This window comes from Panthera pardus, unplaced genomic scaffold, assembly GCF_024362965.1.
Source record: "Panthera pardus isolate Hobbes unplaced genomic scaffold, ASM2436296v1 HiC_scaffold_7, whole genome shotgun sequence".
In the NCBI taxonomy this organism is placed as follows: domain Eukaryota; kingdom Metazoa; phylum Chordata; class Mammalia; order Carnivora; family Felidae; genus Panthera; species Panthera pardus.
In genome coordinates, this window is record NW_026527002.1 from 49,107,589 (window position 1) to 49,125,973 (window position 18,385).

The 18,385-nt window shown below is 35.3% G+C and overlaps 1 protein-coding gene across 49 annotated transcripts in view; it reads left to right on the forward strand.

Annotated features, from left to right (window-relative positions):
- The window catches only part of RIMS2 (regulating synaptic membrane exocytosis 2), a 601,231-nt gene that overhangs the window by 428,907 nt on the left and 153,939 nt on the right, over positions 1-18,385 (forward strand). For 26 of the 49 annotated variants that reach the window (XM_053896431.1, XM_053896433.1, XM_053896440.1 and 23 more), the window contains one exon: positions 1,083-1,115. The exons of 20 other annotated variants lie outside the window; for them this stretch is intronic. In XM_053896431.1, coding sequence (XP_053752406.1) covers positions 1,083-1,115 — 33 coding nt within the window. The remainder of the gene's footprint in view (positions 1-1,082; positions 1,116-18,385) is intronic. 3 more of the 49 variants (XM_053896418.1, XM_053896424.1, XM_053896450.1) reach the window with 1 other exon arrangement.

Sequence of the window (18,385 nt, forward strand, 5' to 3'; positions counted from 1 at the left end):
TGGTGCTTTGATTTAAGAATTTTGTGGTACCTGATTCAAAGCTAAGAATGCAATTAAATAGATTTTGGCTTTGTATTTATAGTGTTTGTCTGTGTCAATCATACTAACTCACTAATATCTTTGGAAGAAATTTTTTCCTAGAATGCTGAGTTTAGCAGATATCTCCTGCTCTCAATCACTGTGTAAAATGTCTTCTGAACTTCACTAGTAGAGGAGAAGGAAGTATTTCCAAAATGTGTGCCATATCTATCACGGTAGATATTGGATTTTGATGGGCAAATTTAAATAGAGCTGTCAATGATGTGTTATATGGTGTGTGTAATAATTTTCTGAATAAATAGGTATTATAAGGGAATATGATCGAGTAAAGTTTGTGGAAATTTAAGGTTATTAGGAATTTTTAATATTTAAGTAAAGCCATATCTTTCAGCTACTCTTTTATACTGAGTTTTCTACTTGATAACTCTCCATAATATTTTTTATGATAATATTTTGCTGTACTGAAGTAATTCCGTGGAACATTGGCCTGATAGCCCTACTTTATTTTCATGTGTGCACTCATGCATTTGGGATAGTTGAAAGGTATAGAAATCTGTTGGAACTATTTTATTGTTCTTTTAAAAGTCGATTCAGTTAAATTATTTCCTTTAAATGACAATTAAAAATCCTAAAAGCATTTTCACAGATTTTAAATGGACTCAGGAATGTCTTGAACAATATGGTCATACAAGTAACATTGTTTTTACTAATGGTATCTTTCCTCAGCATCAGTGTTCAGGATTGGGGCTGTCCATAAATAATTGTAAACTTTTGAATCCTCTTTATTTCTACACTAACTTTATTTTTCTGATTCTGCTAACCCATAATAGCTTAACCAATTCTCCATCAATTCCTCCGTATTATTTTTTAATTTTTTTGCGTATGGTACGTATTTTATTATTTCTTCCCTGCAACTGTGTACAGGATTCTTTCTCAAAATGATTTGGGGCCCTTTCCTTCAGTGTCACTTTTTACCTCTTGAGTACATCCACTCACACCCATCTCCTTTGTCTATGTCTGTCCATTACACGATGTGATCACAGAAGAAGTGGACTCCACAAGGAGAAGACATACAGGTCTGTCTCTTCTGCTTTTCTTTGTTACTTTTTCATTTATCTAACTTGTTTTAGAAATTCTTTACTATTTTTTATTCATTTCATAATTTTTCATTTTCCTCTAATATAACAAAATGTTAAATCTTGCAGGCACTTTTATTTTAGGTAGTGGTACATTCAACTGTTAGCAGCAACCGCTCCAATTAGATTGATAAAAAAGAAAAAGATTAATATTTACATAATATGTACATATATGTATATGTATTTTTTCCATAACTGGGTAACTAACTCCAGATCCCAATATATGTATCTATGTACATACATATAGGCATACAGTATTTAGCCATTGAAATTAAAGTAACAGATTAATCGTATTTCGTTCTTCAACTTATTTTAGACTTAAACCTTGTTTTCAACTTTATGTTACATAATTTTAAAAGTATCTTATTTTTATCATGAGTTCTGCAATGTGCTAGACTGCGGAGAACACTAAAGATCTAATACATGTCCTACACATGCTATCAATATCACCGAGGAGTTATAATATGTGGGGAACATGCTGTGTTTAGGTGCCAGTGTGGATGATTCTAACAATATGTTCTGCAAAGCTCTAAAGTCAAATAAAGTCTGTTTCAACTAGATGGCCAGAAAAGACTTTATGGCAAAAGTAACACTTGAACTAAATCTCGAACGTTCATTCAACACTCATTTCTTGAACTCATGTGATGTGGTACTGTTCTAGGTGCTGGAAATAACAGGACACACGAAATAGCTCCCCATCCTCGTAGGCTTTTTGTAGAGTGAATCTGACGAGTAAATGCAATAATATTACAGGTGCTGTGAGAAATCTATATGTGTAGAAATACAGTGGAATCACAAAGGACGGTGTGATCATTTCCACCTGGAAAGTATGGATATTAGTTCAAGAAAGACTTCCTAGAAGACATAACATATGAATTAAACATTAAAAACTAGAAAGATGTTGTCCTCATGTGTAGACAACATCTCAGGGAAAATGACTTCAAACAAATTTAGGCAAAAGTGGGAAGGGGAGGGTTTCTGAAGAACATGTAGGATATTGACACATGTGAAGCAAGAGAGGAACAAGATTGGATATTTTTTTCTAGAAAGATTACTTTGGAAACTATATAAAAAGTGGACAAGAGCAGTAGAGACAAAAAGATCATTTATGAGGCTGTTTCACAGATCAGTGAAGAGATGATGATGGGGTGACTTAAGGTATCAATAGAGAAAGTAAAGATGTGAAACCTATAGGACCTACATACTGATTGGATATTACTGATGCAAGAAAAGGAGGAATAATTTCAGGTAACTGAAATGTATAGGTAAATGGGGGCACATTTTATCAAGATAGGGAATATAGGTTGGAAAAGTCTTAGGAAAAAATTAAGAATTCAGTGTGAGGATGAACTGAGTTTGATATTCCTTTGGAATATTCAGGTATAAACATCTATTAGAAGTGATTGAATGTATGGGTCTGGAACTCAGCAGAGAAGTCTGGGCTAGAGACGTAGAATAAGGAATCAGCATTTAACTGATTCCATTGGAATGAAGGGAATTTCCAGAAGTATATGAAGAATAAGAAGAGAGCCAAGAATCAGAATTCTGGGATTACCAACATTTTTTTTTTTACATTTAAGGAGAGGAGGGAAGAACAAGAGCCAGAAAACCATGATGAAAAGAACCATTGAAAGACAGTGGGATATCTAGAAAAGAACAGAGGTCAAGAAAGGAAAGTGTTTCAAGAAGGATATACTCATCAGAAAAATTCAAGAGAAGGGCAACTATTGTTAAATGTTAACCAATAACAATGTTTGTGTAAATGGTTTTAGTGAAGTTGTGGACCGTGGAAGCCAGATGGAAGAGAAGGAAAGAGAGACCTAAAAGAAAAAAGAATGAGGGTGACTGTAGACTAGGCTTCCTAATAATGGCTTGGGGAAGTTAAAATGAAGAGTAGCTATCCTGGAGGATACAAGGGAGAGTTCACCAAAGATATGTAGAAGGAGGATAGTTTACATGAAGAACTTAAATTCGTGATGGTCTTTAAGGTCGTGTGATTGATTCATTAGCACACTTCAGACAAATTGTTGGAAGTTTGCAGGCAGTTAGAGGAGAAAGAAAAAGGATGAGGGTGTTGAGGGTGGCCTGCAAGCAAAGTGTTTAAAGTGATGTCTGAGATTAGGGAAGATGCTGGTCATGTGAAATCATGCCATGCAGTTAAATCACATTCAGATACAGAGTTTTCCGTGAACTGGGAAAGAAGGGCTTTAATGAAAGAACTGGAATTTATAGAGATATTCAGGCTAATGGAGGCAAGTGGAGAGTGTTATTTTCAGAGATTGATTTAGTGATGCTTAGAATTTTCAGATGTTAGACAATTCCAAATAATAGAAAGATACAGGGTTTGATCCTGGGGGTGAATTTCTGAAGTGGGGCTTGGACTACAGTTTGGAAAGGAAAGGAAAGCAACAAACTTTTTTTTTTTTAATTTTTTTGAATGTTTATTTTTGAGAGAGACAGACAGACAGATAGAGCATGAGCGGGGGAGGGGCGGAAGAGAGAGGGAGACACAGAATCCGAAGCAGGCTCCAGGCTCCAAGCTGTCAGCACAGAGCCCGACGCGGGGCTCGAACTCACGAGCAGTGAGATCATGACCTGAGCCCAAGTCAGTCGCTCAACCAACTGAGCCACCCAGGCACCCCGAAAGCAACAAACTTTGATGTTAGAATTTTTATATAGGCATTGAAGAGCCACTGACGCCCTAAGTGTGACAGAGAATGGGTGAAGGAAGGTAGGGCGGAAGTAGACAGTAACAGCAAGAAAGTATAATGGTATGAACATAAAAGCGATAAATGTTACATGGAATTAGAAAAGTAAACATGTGAAAGGAGAAATGCAGACATAGAAAAATGCTGGTACCACTTCCAGGATTCCCTATTACTTAAAGTATAGGATTTTGAGCCGTTTCTCCTCAAATTGTTTCGGACAGGTAGTGTTCTTGTTGAAGGGGCAGCTTTCCGTTCAGGCTAACAGGTGAGATGAGCATTCTGTGACGAGGCTGAGAACGCATAAGATTTAATGAAAGGCTTCTGGGTTCAGAATTCGCAAGTGGAAAAGATTTAGGATGTGGGCAGCGATGCAGGAAGAAGTGGAGAAGGAAGCTCAGGATAGGTGTGGTTGACAGTACAGATTGGAAAATGTTAAGAATAGATGGTAGGATAGGGAAGAAACGAACTACTGAATATGGTAGGGGAGAAAACACGGAGAAAAATAAAGACCTTAGGCTAAGCTTTGGGAGGGGGAATTCAACAGCTTGAACAAAGGAATCTCTATGTGATGCATAAAGGTAAAAGAAAAGTACTTTGTTGAGGGAGTTTGAAAATTAGGAAGAGGAGAAGATTGATGATGGAAGCAATTTTTCTTAGGAAAAAAAAATACTAAGACATATGTGGAATGGTTAAATTTACAGAGGAAAGAGAATGTTCTTGGTTCGAATCTCATGTCCTAAGTTACTTTTAATTTTTATCTAAACATAATTTGAAGTCTTTCTTAGCACAGACTTTAAAACTGCAGTTGTAGCTATTAATCCTTCCTTTCATTCTGGTGGGAGGAAGCTGGGGTGAGCTTTCTCAGCTGTAGACTCTCAACACTGTAAGTGGGGACTTGATCTGTATTCGCTAGCACTGAATAAAGGATTCCACAAACTCTCCAAAGCCTAAAGAAAAATGAGGACCAGTGCATTCCCGTCCAGAACAAAATGAGAGTAAAGAATGATAGAGATGGTAATGAGAGCTTCAGAGAAAAAGGAGGTAATTTTAGAAGAGAGAACAGTAAATTTTGTAACAAGCAACTCAGATGGATTTCCAATTGTTTAATAAAAGTTAGATGAAGTTAAAGCTTTTCAAAAACTGACTCGAGACTGTGACCAATAGAATGTAGTATATTGAACTATCATCACATCTTTAATGAATATGTAAGTTGATTATTTTTCTCAATCAATACCACCTATTAATACTTTGAGCCAAAATGTGATGGAAAATAATTTCATAAGGCCAGTCATTTTCCTGACATATTAAGTTGAAGTGTGTGTTTTGCATTTTATACCGTAGTCGAAGGACCTTTATTTCTATTATAGGTCCAAGTATAGTCATTGGAATATAATTCTACACAGTGAATGAAGGAATGGAGTTTGATCACACATTTTGAAGCAGGAAAAACTCACTAAGTTTAGCCCTTGGCAGATAAAAATCAGGTTTCTTTTAAATGAGAAGAGCAAGTTTTATTAGGGTTTACACTTTTCTTCTTAACTCTTGAGGAATTTTATGATAGGGCACCTGAGTGGTTCAGTGTGTTAAGTGTCCAACTTTGGTTCAGGTCATGATCTCAGGCTTTGAGAGTTCAAGCCCCACATCGGGCTTCACGCTGACAACGTGGAGACTGCTTGGGATTCTCTCTCTCTCTCTCTCTCTCTCTCTCTCTCTCTCTCTCTCCTCTCAAAATAAATAAGTAAACTTAAAAAAAATTCATATGACAATTGTACTTTTTTAGATAATTGTAAAACAGATCTTAGAGACCATTTGAAAGAGAGCTAATGATACAAAAGAGATTTAAAAAATACTATTTGGTAAGTTCCATAAAACAGCATCTGCTCATGTTTTTAAATTCAAGTGTGAACTACACATCTTGCCAGAATTACTTCCAGAGCTGGTCTAGGGCATCTAGTAGTCTTAGTGCTTGTGTAATATATGTTTTCCTCCTAAGGAGATCTCAAAAACAACAAATGTTTTTTCAGCCATATTTCTTACTAATTCCTTAGGTAAATTATTATAATACCAATTATTATATTATTATGTTAGCCAGTTATTACATTATTGTAGTTGGTTCTGTGCTACATCAAAAGTTTTAGAAAATATGTTAAAAAAAATACGATTTCAGACTGGCCCATTGGTCTGCCAGGTCTTAATGTTAATTTGAAAAGCTTAACAGTTCAAGTTGAATAGATTTTAAGCGCTTCTTAATAAAAACACAATTGGGAATAACTAACACATACTTTGCATTGTGATTATAATTAGTTTCTAATTTTTAAAAATTTATTTTTAATTTTTTAAAAAACTTTCCAATTCTTTTGAGATATAATCGACATATAATATTGGATTAGTTTGAGGTGGTGCCTGACTGGCTGTTGGGGGAGCACGGGACTCTTGATCTCTGGATCGTTACATGGAGATTACTTAAATAAACAAACATTGTATACCTTTGAGATATACAGCGCACTGATTTGAATATGTATAAATTGTGAAGTGATTTCTACAATAAGTTCAGTTAGTATTCTATAATTCTTAAATTTTTTTTTTAAACATTTATCCATCTTTGAGACAGAGAGAGACAGAGCATGAACGGGGGAGGGTCAGAGAGAGGGAGACACAGAATCTGAAACAGGCTCCAGGCTCTGAGCTGTCAGCACAGAGCCCGACGCTGGGCTCGAACTCACGGACCATGAGATCATGACCTGAGCCGAAGTCGGCCGCTCAACCGACTGAGCCACCCAGGTGCCCCAGTATTCTATAATTCTTAATAAAATTATTACTTCACTTTCTGTTAGGGTTAGCTAAGGCAAGTTTTTCAAAATTAACACAATTACAGTATTATTTTTAGCATGAAAACAGTTTCTCTTTTTTGTTTTATTTCTGTGATTATTCTGAATGTTGCCCATTGAGATATATTATTGCAAACCTTCATTTTAATTGTTTTCACATTTGCATGGCATATATGACATGTTTTAAATGCCATGTGCTTTCACTTGACATCTTGTTCTACTTGTGTTATTTCTTAAAAGGGAAAGAGAAGTAACATTAATTGTGGCGGAAATTTAATAAATCTATAAATATGTACACATATAAACACACATATAAGCTGTTACTGAAATTTCCCTGAATCTTTCAGTCATTGATTCATTATCAGTCTTATCATTACACTCACATTCTACCCATTTTTAGGTACTTTTTGTGCATTGATTGTATCCTACCTACATTTAATGGACTTGGTATTATTGATGAAAGTCTAAGATATAGATATTTAAGGTTTGCTCAGTCATGAAAAACATAACTCTCTAGTAGACTGAAATTGTGCCATAAAATGTAAATCAGGGTGCCTGCGTGGCTCAGTTAATTAAGCATCTGAGTCTTGATTTCGGCTCAGGTCGTGATGTCCTGATTCATGGGATCGAGCCCCACCCCTCACGTCAGGCTCCGCACTATTAGCTTGGAGCCTGCTTGGGGTTCTCTCTCTCCTCTCTCTCTGCCCCTACCCCCTTTCACTCTCCCCCAAAATAAATAAATAAACATTAAAAAAAATGTAAATCAGTTTCTAAAGAGGCATGGAGTGTCAACTGTATGATCACTACTCTAGACACAGCAGCCTGGAATGTTTTATGTAAGTTTAGGTTTAACATTTTATTAAGTAATATTGTGATATTTTAACCAAAAAAAAAAAAAAAATCAAATGAAATGACATAGGTGCCTATATATGTGCATATATATAAAAACATATCACATCTTATGTGAAAACTCCTATTAATAAAGGATAATACTAAGACTAATTTTCTAAAGCCTATAAATAGTCAAATATAAAAGAAGAGGGTTAAGAAAGTTGTTGAAACGTGAAACAGTTGGAATGCCCAAACGTGAAATAAGAATGGTCTGAGTAGTTCTTCCTCGGGTGGTGGGAGGGAAATTGGAAAGAAGATTTGAACAGGAGTCAAGAGACCTAGTTTTAGCTTCGGTCTTTCCACTGAGCTGTGTGATCCTCGACACGTAATTGGAGATCTTTGGGTTTCAGCTATCTCACTTAAATTGAGGTTTGGAATGCACTGTTTTTTAATGCTTTATGGATGTAAAATTCCATCTGCCTTGGAAGATACATCCTGAATTTAAGAAGTTACTGCTGAATTCTCAAAGCATTATTCGTGCACCCTAAATACCTTAGCATTCTATTTTACCTTGGCCTATTGTCTACCTTAACTCTCTTTTCTGAAAATTTCAGTTATTGGGGAAAATATGTGTTCCTGTAAGAAACGTTAGTCTGAGAAGCAGTATTAGAGCACAGACTCTGGAACTAGACTCCCCGATCAGCACCACCGCTCCTGTGCTGCGTGATCCTGAGAAAGTTACTCTTTGTAGATTCCTCAGATACCCCTTCTCTAAGACAGAGATAATAATACCGTATCAAAGGGTTATTGTATGTATTAAATTTATTAATATATAAACTGTAAGTTACTTAAAAACTGTGTCTGGTACATTGTAAGCATGATGTAAGTGAAGCTATTTTTTTAATTGTTTCATAAAATACATTAGAAACCAGAATTTTTATTTTGAGTCAAGTGTACTGAAGCCCAGGCATTTTAGTCATCCAGTCTATAATACAGAATTATTTTTGTTATATGCATTACAAATATACGAGTTTGTGGCTTCTAGTTTAGGACGTAGCTGTCATACAGACCTGGGCATCAGAACCGCTGCACCTGTACTGTTGAGCGTTACCATTTCTGGGACAACAGAGTTGGGTAGAAAGCGTGAACATTGAAATCAGATAGTCTCAATTCTTATCCGGGTTCTGTCACTCACTAGGGATATAACTCTGGGCTGCAGTTAGATTAAAGGGTTAATTATATTTTAATAAAATCATGAAAAAGTTTTTCTCTGAAAAGAGAAAGCCTTTCTAAAAATAAAAGTAATGAAATTTAAAAAGAGAGACTTGACTACAAGTCAAGTTATACCTTGGCAGGTATAAACTTCAGAAGATTAAAATCAGCATAAACAAATTAGAAGGCAAACAGCACACTGGGAAACATATTTGCAGCAACTCGGAGTATTAAGAGCCTTAATGCCTGAATCACTTTGACAAATAAACTATGTACTCTGTAAAACTCTAACAGAAAAATGGGCAGAAGACGTACAGACGTTTCACCAAACAGGAAATTTAGTGGACAGTAAATGTATAAAAAAAAATTTATTCCAAAAAATCCCACATTTTTATTCCAATCATAACCAAATAGATAACTTAAAGAAAATGAGATACTATGTTTCACCTATTTTGAAAACAATGCTTTAATGCTGGTGAGAGTGTGATATAAGAGTGGCAGCATAATTTACTATAATCTTCCTAAAAAGTAATTTTTCAATAGAAATCAAGAGCCTTAAAAATATTTACAGACTTCTGCTCTGTTGGAAATGAGCTCAGATAAAAATATATGTATGAAAGTTTCACTAAGGCATTATTTGTAGCAGCGAAAAGGATGTTACCATGAATGTTGAATAATGAATGCGTATGCAGCCATTTAACTGAATAATGCTATTAACAGAAATTACAAGCACTTATTTTGATTTTTTTTTGTAATTTGAAAAAAATTGAAAGCGATAATATATGTAAGGAACTTGTGACAGAATTTTCAACATACTAGAAAGTAAAAAGATGATAGTTCCTATTAATTATTACTACTAAATCAAGTTATACCAAAGATTTCATTTTTCAGACATATGTATAATGTAAATAATGAATAATAAAATTGAGTCATTATTTAAAATAAGAATAAAAATAAAACAGGAATAAAATTCCTAAGCAGAGACTATTAAAATCTCTGTAAAATAGCCCAATAATCTGTCAGCTTGACTATGTTAGACTCAAATCATTCTCTAGGTATCATAACGACATATTAAAGTGTCCTCTACCATATATGCTTATATAAAGGAAGTTATTCCTGAAATTCTTACTCTAGTGTTATAAAAGTATTTCACATCTGAAAAATTCATTTGTTCAACAAGTATCTACTAAACATTTTCATATACCAGGCGTATTCTAGGTGCTGGGGGCATAACAGGTCTCTCCCATCATGGAAATTATACTCTTGGGAGAGCTAATAGTCACTAAACAAGGTAAGTTTAGATTGTTATAATTCTATTTAAAACCCTCTGTGCTTAGCACAGCTGGGGTGGGAAGGCATATATTTTTGATGGAGGGATCCAGGAAGTCTTTCTGAAGAGGTGGTTTTGAACTAAAACAGAAGAGTAAGAAGAAACAAAGTATGAAAGGAGCCAGGAGATACACAACTAAGATCAAGAATTAACTTGTTTTGAACAAGCTGAGTTTTGGGCACTGATGGCATATCCATGTGGGGATCGCTAGCAGATAACTAGAAATGTGCATTATTATTATTATTATTATTATTATTATTATTATTATATCTTTTGAGAGAGAAGGGGAGAGTGAAAGAGAGAACAGAGGAGGGGTAGTGAGAGAGGGAGAGAATCCTGAGCAGTCTTCTTGCTGTCAGCACTAAGCCTGACACGGGACTCAATCTCATGAACCATGAGATCATGATCTGAGCTGAAATCAAGAGTCAGACGCCTAACCAACTGAGCCACCCAGGGGCCCCCAACTAAGATGTGAATCTCAGGCTTACAGGAAAATAGATGAAGGTAGTAGCCTTCAGCATTAAAGTGACAGTTGAAGCTATGGACTTAGGCAGAATCACTCAGGAATAGAATAAAAAGAAAAGTCAATGACAACACTTTAGGAAATGTGTATATTTGAAAGAAGGGCTAAGAAAGATAAGCCAACAAAGTAGTCTAATAAAGAGTGAGCTGAATGAGTGTCAGAAAAGTGCAGGCCAAACACTTGGAGAAAATACCAATTATAGTTTAATAAATCTATCAAATGCTGCAGTGAGGTGTGATAGAATGGTGCTGAAGAATGGTCACTGGATTTGGAAAATATGACATTACAGGGAATTTAAGAAATAAGTTTCAAAGTAAGTATGGTAGTCGAATTTTTTCTTTGAGTGAAGTCACCATGAAATAGTAGAGAACCCCAAGAAGACGAAGTTCTTACTAAATGAATCAGCAGTAACCAAATAACATGTGTTGGAGACACATAAAAGGCTCTCTCCTTTGGGATAGTCATACTTTATAGCTCACAAGTGCTCAGTCATGTAAAAACTCATTGTTTTTATATTACGTATAGTGGATCCCACTTACGAAACTTGCAGTGGTGATAAATAATTGATGCTCAGGATCTTCATTCCACACATTGCAGATTTTACTCTTGAGAAACTCAGAAGTACCTCAGATAAGTTTTAACATGGTGTTAGTCATAGAACTAGGATTCACTGATAAAACGAATTTTTACTTTGCATTCTCTCAGAGATTTCTTTGGGTTAATAAGTTCTTTTACAATGAGGTTGACGTTTTGGATAATTAAGTCCCTGTGCTATAAGTTATTTTAATACATAATTGAGCTTAGGACCCATTGGAAGTACTGTTGTTATTTCTAGTTTCCAGATTGAAAATTTCAGGTATAGATCAGTTCATAACTTATTCCAGCCATTTGAAGCTGGAATTTAAAGCAGTTGAGCTCAGTGCCAGAATCTATGCCCTTAACCTCAGGAAGTGGGGTCTTTACCTGTGACAAGGTGGAGGATGTAGAAACGTGAAAGCCGAGAAGCTGTGACATGCGTGGTGGACACCATGAGAGAACAAAGCTACATGTCTAGAAAAAGAAAAGAGAGGAATTCGGAAGGGGACATGGAATGTCAACAGACCGTCTAGTTTGCGGTTTCATTTAGGATCCTCAGTGTAAGTAGTAATCCCCTGTGGGTATTTGGAAGGTTGAATGAAAGTCAGCCGAGTCTCTGGCTTAGGTGTTTTCATCAAATCCCTAGCTGTCTTTATCTGAGGGTGAGCCTACCTTTTATTCCACTTTCTTCTTGGTATTGAAGAGAAGATTTCAGGAAATGTCCCTATTGGTGAAACGTTTAGGATGCCTACCTTTGAATTCTGAGGGAGTGTCAAACTGCAGGACGTGAGGTCCTCCGTAGAGTCGTTATAGCTCCCTTGACCAATAACAATGTTCACGAGCACCTTTGGAAAAAGGTACACAGCTTGATATCTAAGCATGAGTATTATTCAAAATCCTCGTATGTAATAGTTCCTTTTCTCATTATAAATAATTAACCCCAACTTAGGTGATCCGAATTTAAAGACATTTCAGTATTTACTTAGCTAACGGGGATGAGATTGTATAACAACAATTAAAATGTACATTTTTTCCTTTTAATCACACTTTTGCTGCATAAACTTCCCTCATTTTATCCCAATTGATAACTCAAGTGAGTAATCATTTTCTAGGATGATCACTGTGGATATTCAGAGGAGATGACTATTACAGATCTTTTCTCTATCTGTTCTTATATTGGAAGCGTATGTCACATTTGCAGTTTGCAATCATAATTTCATTGATTTTAGTAATTTTTAAAAATTTAAATATAAACATTTTTCTTTTTCTCTACTCAGTTAAATTTTCCAAGCACAATTTAATCTTCCTTGGCTTGCTTGTTGTTGGCAACATGTTGTTATCTCTAAAGGAAATGTAAGGACTTAACAACTTTTATGCATACCATCATTGAAAATATGAAGTGAAATATTATACCTAACAATTGACATCTGTTTTACTCTTGGAAATTTGGCCCTGTTTATGTCACTCCTCTCTCCATTTGGTAATAACCCCTTTCTGATTCTGCTGTTCTTGGAGAATAGGAAGTTCATTATTCCTTTCATTATAGTTTAGGAGATACGATCACATGTGTTCGGATCCTTTTAAGAATCTCAACTTTATAAAAGAATTCCACTTTGAATGACGTATCACCCCTTATCTGCCTCTTTGTTGCCCTGACTTAAGAAGGTAAAATATTTTCATTAACCTTAAAAATATGTATGTTATGGGGCGCCTGGGTGGCTCAGTCGGTTAGACGTCCGACTTCGGCCCAGGTCACGATCTCACGGTCCGTGAGTTCAAGCCCCGCGTCGGGCTCTAGGCTGATGGCTCAGAGCCTGGAGCCTGCTTCTGATTCTGTGTCTCCCTCTCTCTCTGCCCCTCCCCCGTTCATGCTCTGTCTCACTCTGTCTCAAAAATAAATAAACGTTAAAAAAACATTTAAAAAAAATATGTATGTTATCATTTTAATGCCATAGTAAGTATAATTTATTTTTTAAGCTTTTATTTAAATTCCAGTAGGTTAACATACACTGTAAATCTGAGTTTCAGGTATACAATATAGTGATTTAATACTTTTCCTACAATATCCAGTGCTCATCACAACAAGTATACTCCTTAACCCCCATCACCTATTTAACCCATAACCCTCCTCTTCTGTGGTAACCATCAGTTTGTTCTCTATAGTTAAGAGTCTGCTTTATGATTTGCCTCTCTCTTTTTTCCCCCTATGTCATTTTGTTTTGTTTCGTAAATTCCACATAGGGGTGAAATCATATGGCGTTTGCCTTTCTCTGACTTAATTTGCTTAGCATTATACTCTCTGGCTCCATCATTGTTGCAAATGGCAAGATTTCATTCTTTTTTATGGCTGAGAAATATTCCATTGTGTGTATGTATGGAGGGAGAGAATCCCAAGCAGGCTCTGTGCTCTCAGTGCAGAGCCTCACATGGAGCTCTGTCTCACAAACTGTCTCACAAACCTGAGCTGAAATGAAGAGTCAGACCCTTACCTGCTGAGGCACCCAGGTGCCCCCTCAGCATTTCTAAGTATACTTAAACATTTATTTCTAAATGAACATAAATGCAAAGTTGCATTTAAATTTCTTTATTATGCTCCTCTCAAACAGTCCATGCAATCTGTGATATGCATAAGAGTGAATGCAGTTGAAATATCTCATGACTTGCGTTAATTAGGCCCCAGATGTGGGACACAGTGTTCTTTCATAATATGTCATACCCAAATATAATAAGATGGGGACAAGTCATCTACACAGGGCAATAATATGTGTTACTCTGTGGGTTATCTCTTCCTTAATGTAGATTTTATCCATCAGGAAGATGGCAGAATATTTAAAGGGCTTAACACATATAGGGAATAGTATATTAACCCAATGAATCCGACTCATGTTTGTATCTTTTTTAAAAAAAGAGTTTATTTTGAGAGAGACAGAGAGAGAGTGAGTGGGGGCGGGGGGGTGCAGAGAGAGAGGGAGGGAGAATTACAAGCAGGCTCTACACCGTGAACACAGAGTCCAGTCGGGGGTTTGATCCTGACCTGAGCTGAGACCAAGAATCAGACGCTTAACCAACTGAGCCACCCAGGAGCCCTATCACATTTGTATCTTTTATCAGTGGTTATTGCACTTTCTCTTAGAAACAATATTAACAATAACCATTGTATTCCTTCTCCAAGGGACTTTTACTTAAAAATTTAGTTTCTCCTTTAAAGTGTATCTTGTTTTTTCAAAGATACAGGAATTATGACTAACAAGTTAAAAATAACTAAGTTGATAGAAAGTTACTAATATTTTCTTTTAAACATGTCAGTATACGTGGGGGAAACATACAGTAAAACAATAGCACTTGATCTTGTCTGAAAGATCCTCCTAGCCTCCTAGATTAGATCATCCTTATGATTCTTTTTGCTGGGCAAATTCTCTGGTTTAATGAACTTTTCAATACAGTTTGTGTCTACCTCTCTTTCCCAGGCTTGCTCTTAGAGTGCTCTCTCTGTCTCTTTCTCTCTCAATCTCCTCCCACCTTCTTTCCTCCCTTCCTCTTTCGTTGTCTTTCTCCTACCCTCTATTCTTCCTTCATCTCCTTTCTGTCCCTGTCTCCTTAGACACACACACACACACACACACACACACACACACACACACACACACACACACTATAAATTTGAATAAATGCAATGCCAGGGCAAACAGAGTAGGAATTTCTAGACCAGGTATAATACTTCTAGAAATACATTCCAGAAATATATATTTCTAGATATAATATAAATATACCCTATTTATATTAATGAACTAGATATGATAATATAAAAGAACAAACACTTAAACATTATTTTGGCCTCATAATTAACCAACCAGATAGTTACATAGCAGAAAGAATCAGAGAGAGTATCCGGTCCCAAACGATTAATTTTACAGAAAGTGAATTTTATATCCGGAAAGGTAAATTAGGTACTTACAGTTAGAAGGCTTGTGAAATTAACACTTAAACCCAAGTATTTTCTCTTCTTATCTTTTAAACCAGTGCTGTTTTTAAGATTTTAGATTCATTCCTGTATAGCGTAAATACACCCATCACCCTAAATCTGGACAGTTGCAAAGCCCCATCAACCCTGTGATGGTTATCTGCACTGCACTCTCCATGCACAAAACCGTGACCTTCCCCTGTAGCCCAACCATATCCTGATTTTAAATGTTGAAACCTAAAATGGTGCTAAAATCCAAGTCATCTGAGTGATAAAACCTCAGTAAGTCTATTTACTGAATTTAGATGTCAAAACCAGATATGCTCTGTTTCCTCGTATCACTAGGTCACTCTTAATAACGTATGTCCGAAAGTAGTCTAAATGTCACTTTCTTTTGACTATAGGAAAAGGAGTCTGTGCAGTTTGCTATAGCATCTCCTTTGAAGTGTTATTTAATGAATATGGCAGAGAGGTAGCAGAGAAACAGCAGACAGATACATACAGTAGCAGGTAACCTAGATATCCAAAATAGATTGTTAAGGTTTAGAACGTAATTTAAAAGCCTATGAGCCTCAAGGTAGTACAACAGTTTTGTAAGTTTCTAGAGTCTTTATGTTTCAGTTAATTCCAAGTTTGACTTAGGCATATATGGAGTTCAGTTTTCCTACATTCTTAGGAATGAAAAAAAAGATCATTTTATAAGCAAACACATTATAAACCAAATCAAATTATATCTTTCATTCCCAATGTGTTAACTCCTAGTAACCACAGTAGAAACTTCTTCAGAATTGATTTATTTGGAAATAAGTATTCCTCAAAACTTGTATATCTTAACTACTCAGTTTAAGCTTAAGTGTGTTCAAGCAAAGGGAAAAAGAGACAAACCAAGAAACAAACACCTAAATATAGAGAACAAACTGATGGTTGGGTGAAGTAGGTTATGGAGATTAAGGAGGGCACTTGTGATGAGCACCGGATGTTGTATGAAAGTGTTATCACTATATTGTGCACCTGAAATTCATATTACACTGTGTGTTACCTCACTGGAATTTAAATGAAAACTTAAAAAAAGATTGTTTACACTTTAAAACAAAATGCTTCCATTGGCCCCAGTACTGATGCAGAAATAATTTAGTACATAATTTATCATTTTTATCCCCATATTTATTTGCATACTTTTAAAATGTAACTTGTTCCAGTGTTAAATAACAACCCAAATGCTTTTATTTAAAAAATAAATATATATCCCTAAGATAAATTTAGCAATGAATGGCTGTATATTTACATTAAAAAAATTATTTAACATTTGTTTCCAAAGCATTTTTATCAAATCATTACAAAACCATAGGTTTTCAAACCGAATAATTTGTCCTTTTTCACAAAAATATGATGCCGTGTGTTTTTTAAAGTATTTTATCCTGTATAGTGTATAGCCATGTAGACATTTTATAAACTACAGATTAACCCCAATAAGAAAACAATAGCACTTAATTTCAATAACCAGTGATAACTGCTAACATTCCGGTATAGAAATCTTCATTTTTTCCCCTTATCCCTTTGTCTTTTGTATAGGTTATGTGCATATATATTTTTATGAATATATATATAGTTTTTTAGATTATAGTTCAGAAACTATAGTACTATATCACCATTTAATGTTTTATAATTACTAATTGCAGTGTCTTCATATTTACGGACGTGAATGCACATGCACATCACATGCACTACTTCATGGATGCGTTTATCTTATAGATACACCACGAGTGCAGTTCACCAACCCCTGTAGTCGGACACCTAGAGTTTCTTCTCCCAGGCCTTTACAGTTTTCAAGCAATGTGGCAGTAAATATACCTGTATGTACATCCTGCACGTTGATTTATGTCTTTAGGAACAACCCTGGGAAGTGAAATTTCAGGTTCAAAAACATGACCATTGTAAAGCCTTTTGATGCACAGCACCAAATATGTAGTATTTTGAAACAGTTTACTTTTTATCATTGTACATCAGGTACTTTGGAAAACATTCCTATAAATGACCATCAGTTTTTTTGTCAATAGCTGTCAATGACTGTCAATCTGAAAAATAAGTTTCTTCACAGTTAGCCGATATTGAAAGAACAGTTAAAATATTCAGTAAAATCAGGGACAATATTTTTTTTAATTACTCTGCCTTTGAAAATAAAATAATATAGGGGCGCCTGGGTGGCTCAGTTGGTTAAGTGGCCGACTTCGGCTCAGGTCATGATCTCACAGTCCGTGAGTTCGAGCCCCGCATCGGGCTCTGTGCTGACAGCTCAGAGCCTGGAGCCTGTTTCGGATTCTGTGTCTCCCTCTCTCTGACCCTCCCCCGTTCATGCTCTGTCTCTCTCTGTCTCAAAAATAAATAAACGTTAAAAAATTTTTTTTAAAAGAAAATAAAATAATACAACAAAATACTACATTTCTCATTTATCTCATATATATTTTTATTTATTCTTATTTATCTCATTATATCTTATGTAGCCATTTTTAACAATGTCTATTCTTATTCTTCTGACTAAAAAGGTATCAATAAGTTGTTTTTATAGTCTACCCTACTGAAAGTAGAAAATAGACACATGTAACCATGCTTTCTCCTGTGCAATTGTCACCTAGAAGTAAGCAAATAGCTACATACACTGATCATACCTTTTTCTTTATTGCATTCATTTGGTACATACCTAAATGCTGAGTTTAGCACTTAGAGATTATGTGAATTTGGCCCTTTTAAGCCTTGTTCGTTTGGAATACGTGAATTCTGTCATTGTCACCATTATAGTCTGTAATCTTGTTTCGTTTTGTGCCTCTTCAACCTTGTATTTCTCACAAGAAAAGTCTTGTAAACTAGGATTCAATGCGATAGTTACCAAAAGTAATTTTTTCCTTTCCTTAATAGTTTGGCAAAATATACTTAATTTTTAAAAAATATGTTTCTACTATACGTATAATACACTTCTTTAACTTCAAAAATTGTCTCAGATAAAATTTTATGTTCAGATTACATTTATTATATCTCTATGTATTTCATGAAAATCAATTAGATTTGTTAAAGCGGCCCTTTATCACATTGTAATTAATTATTTGGGAAGTTTCAATAGAAGACAGTTTTCTATTTCCTATAATGGATCTCTTTACCAGTAGGATACTTTTCTCTCTAAGGATATTATTGTTTGTGAAGTGTTTATCTTATGAGAATAGGTCGATAAAAATGTAGAAAAGGAATG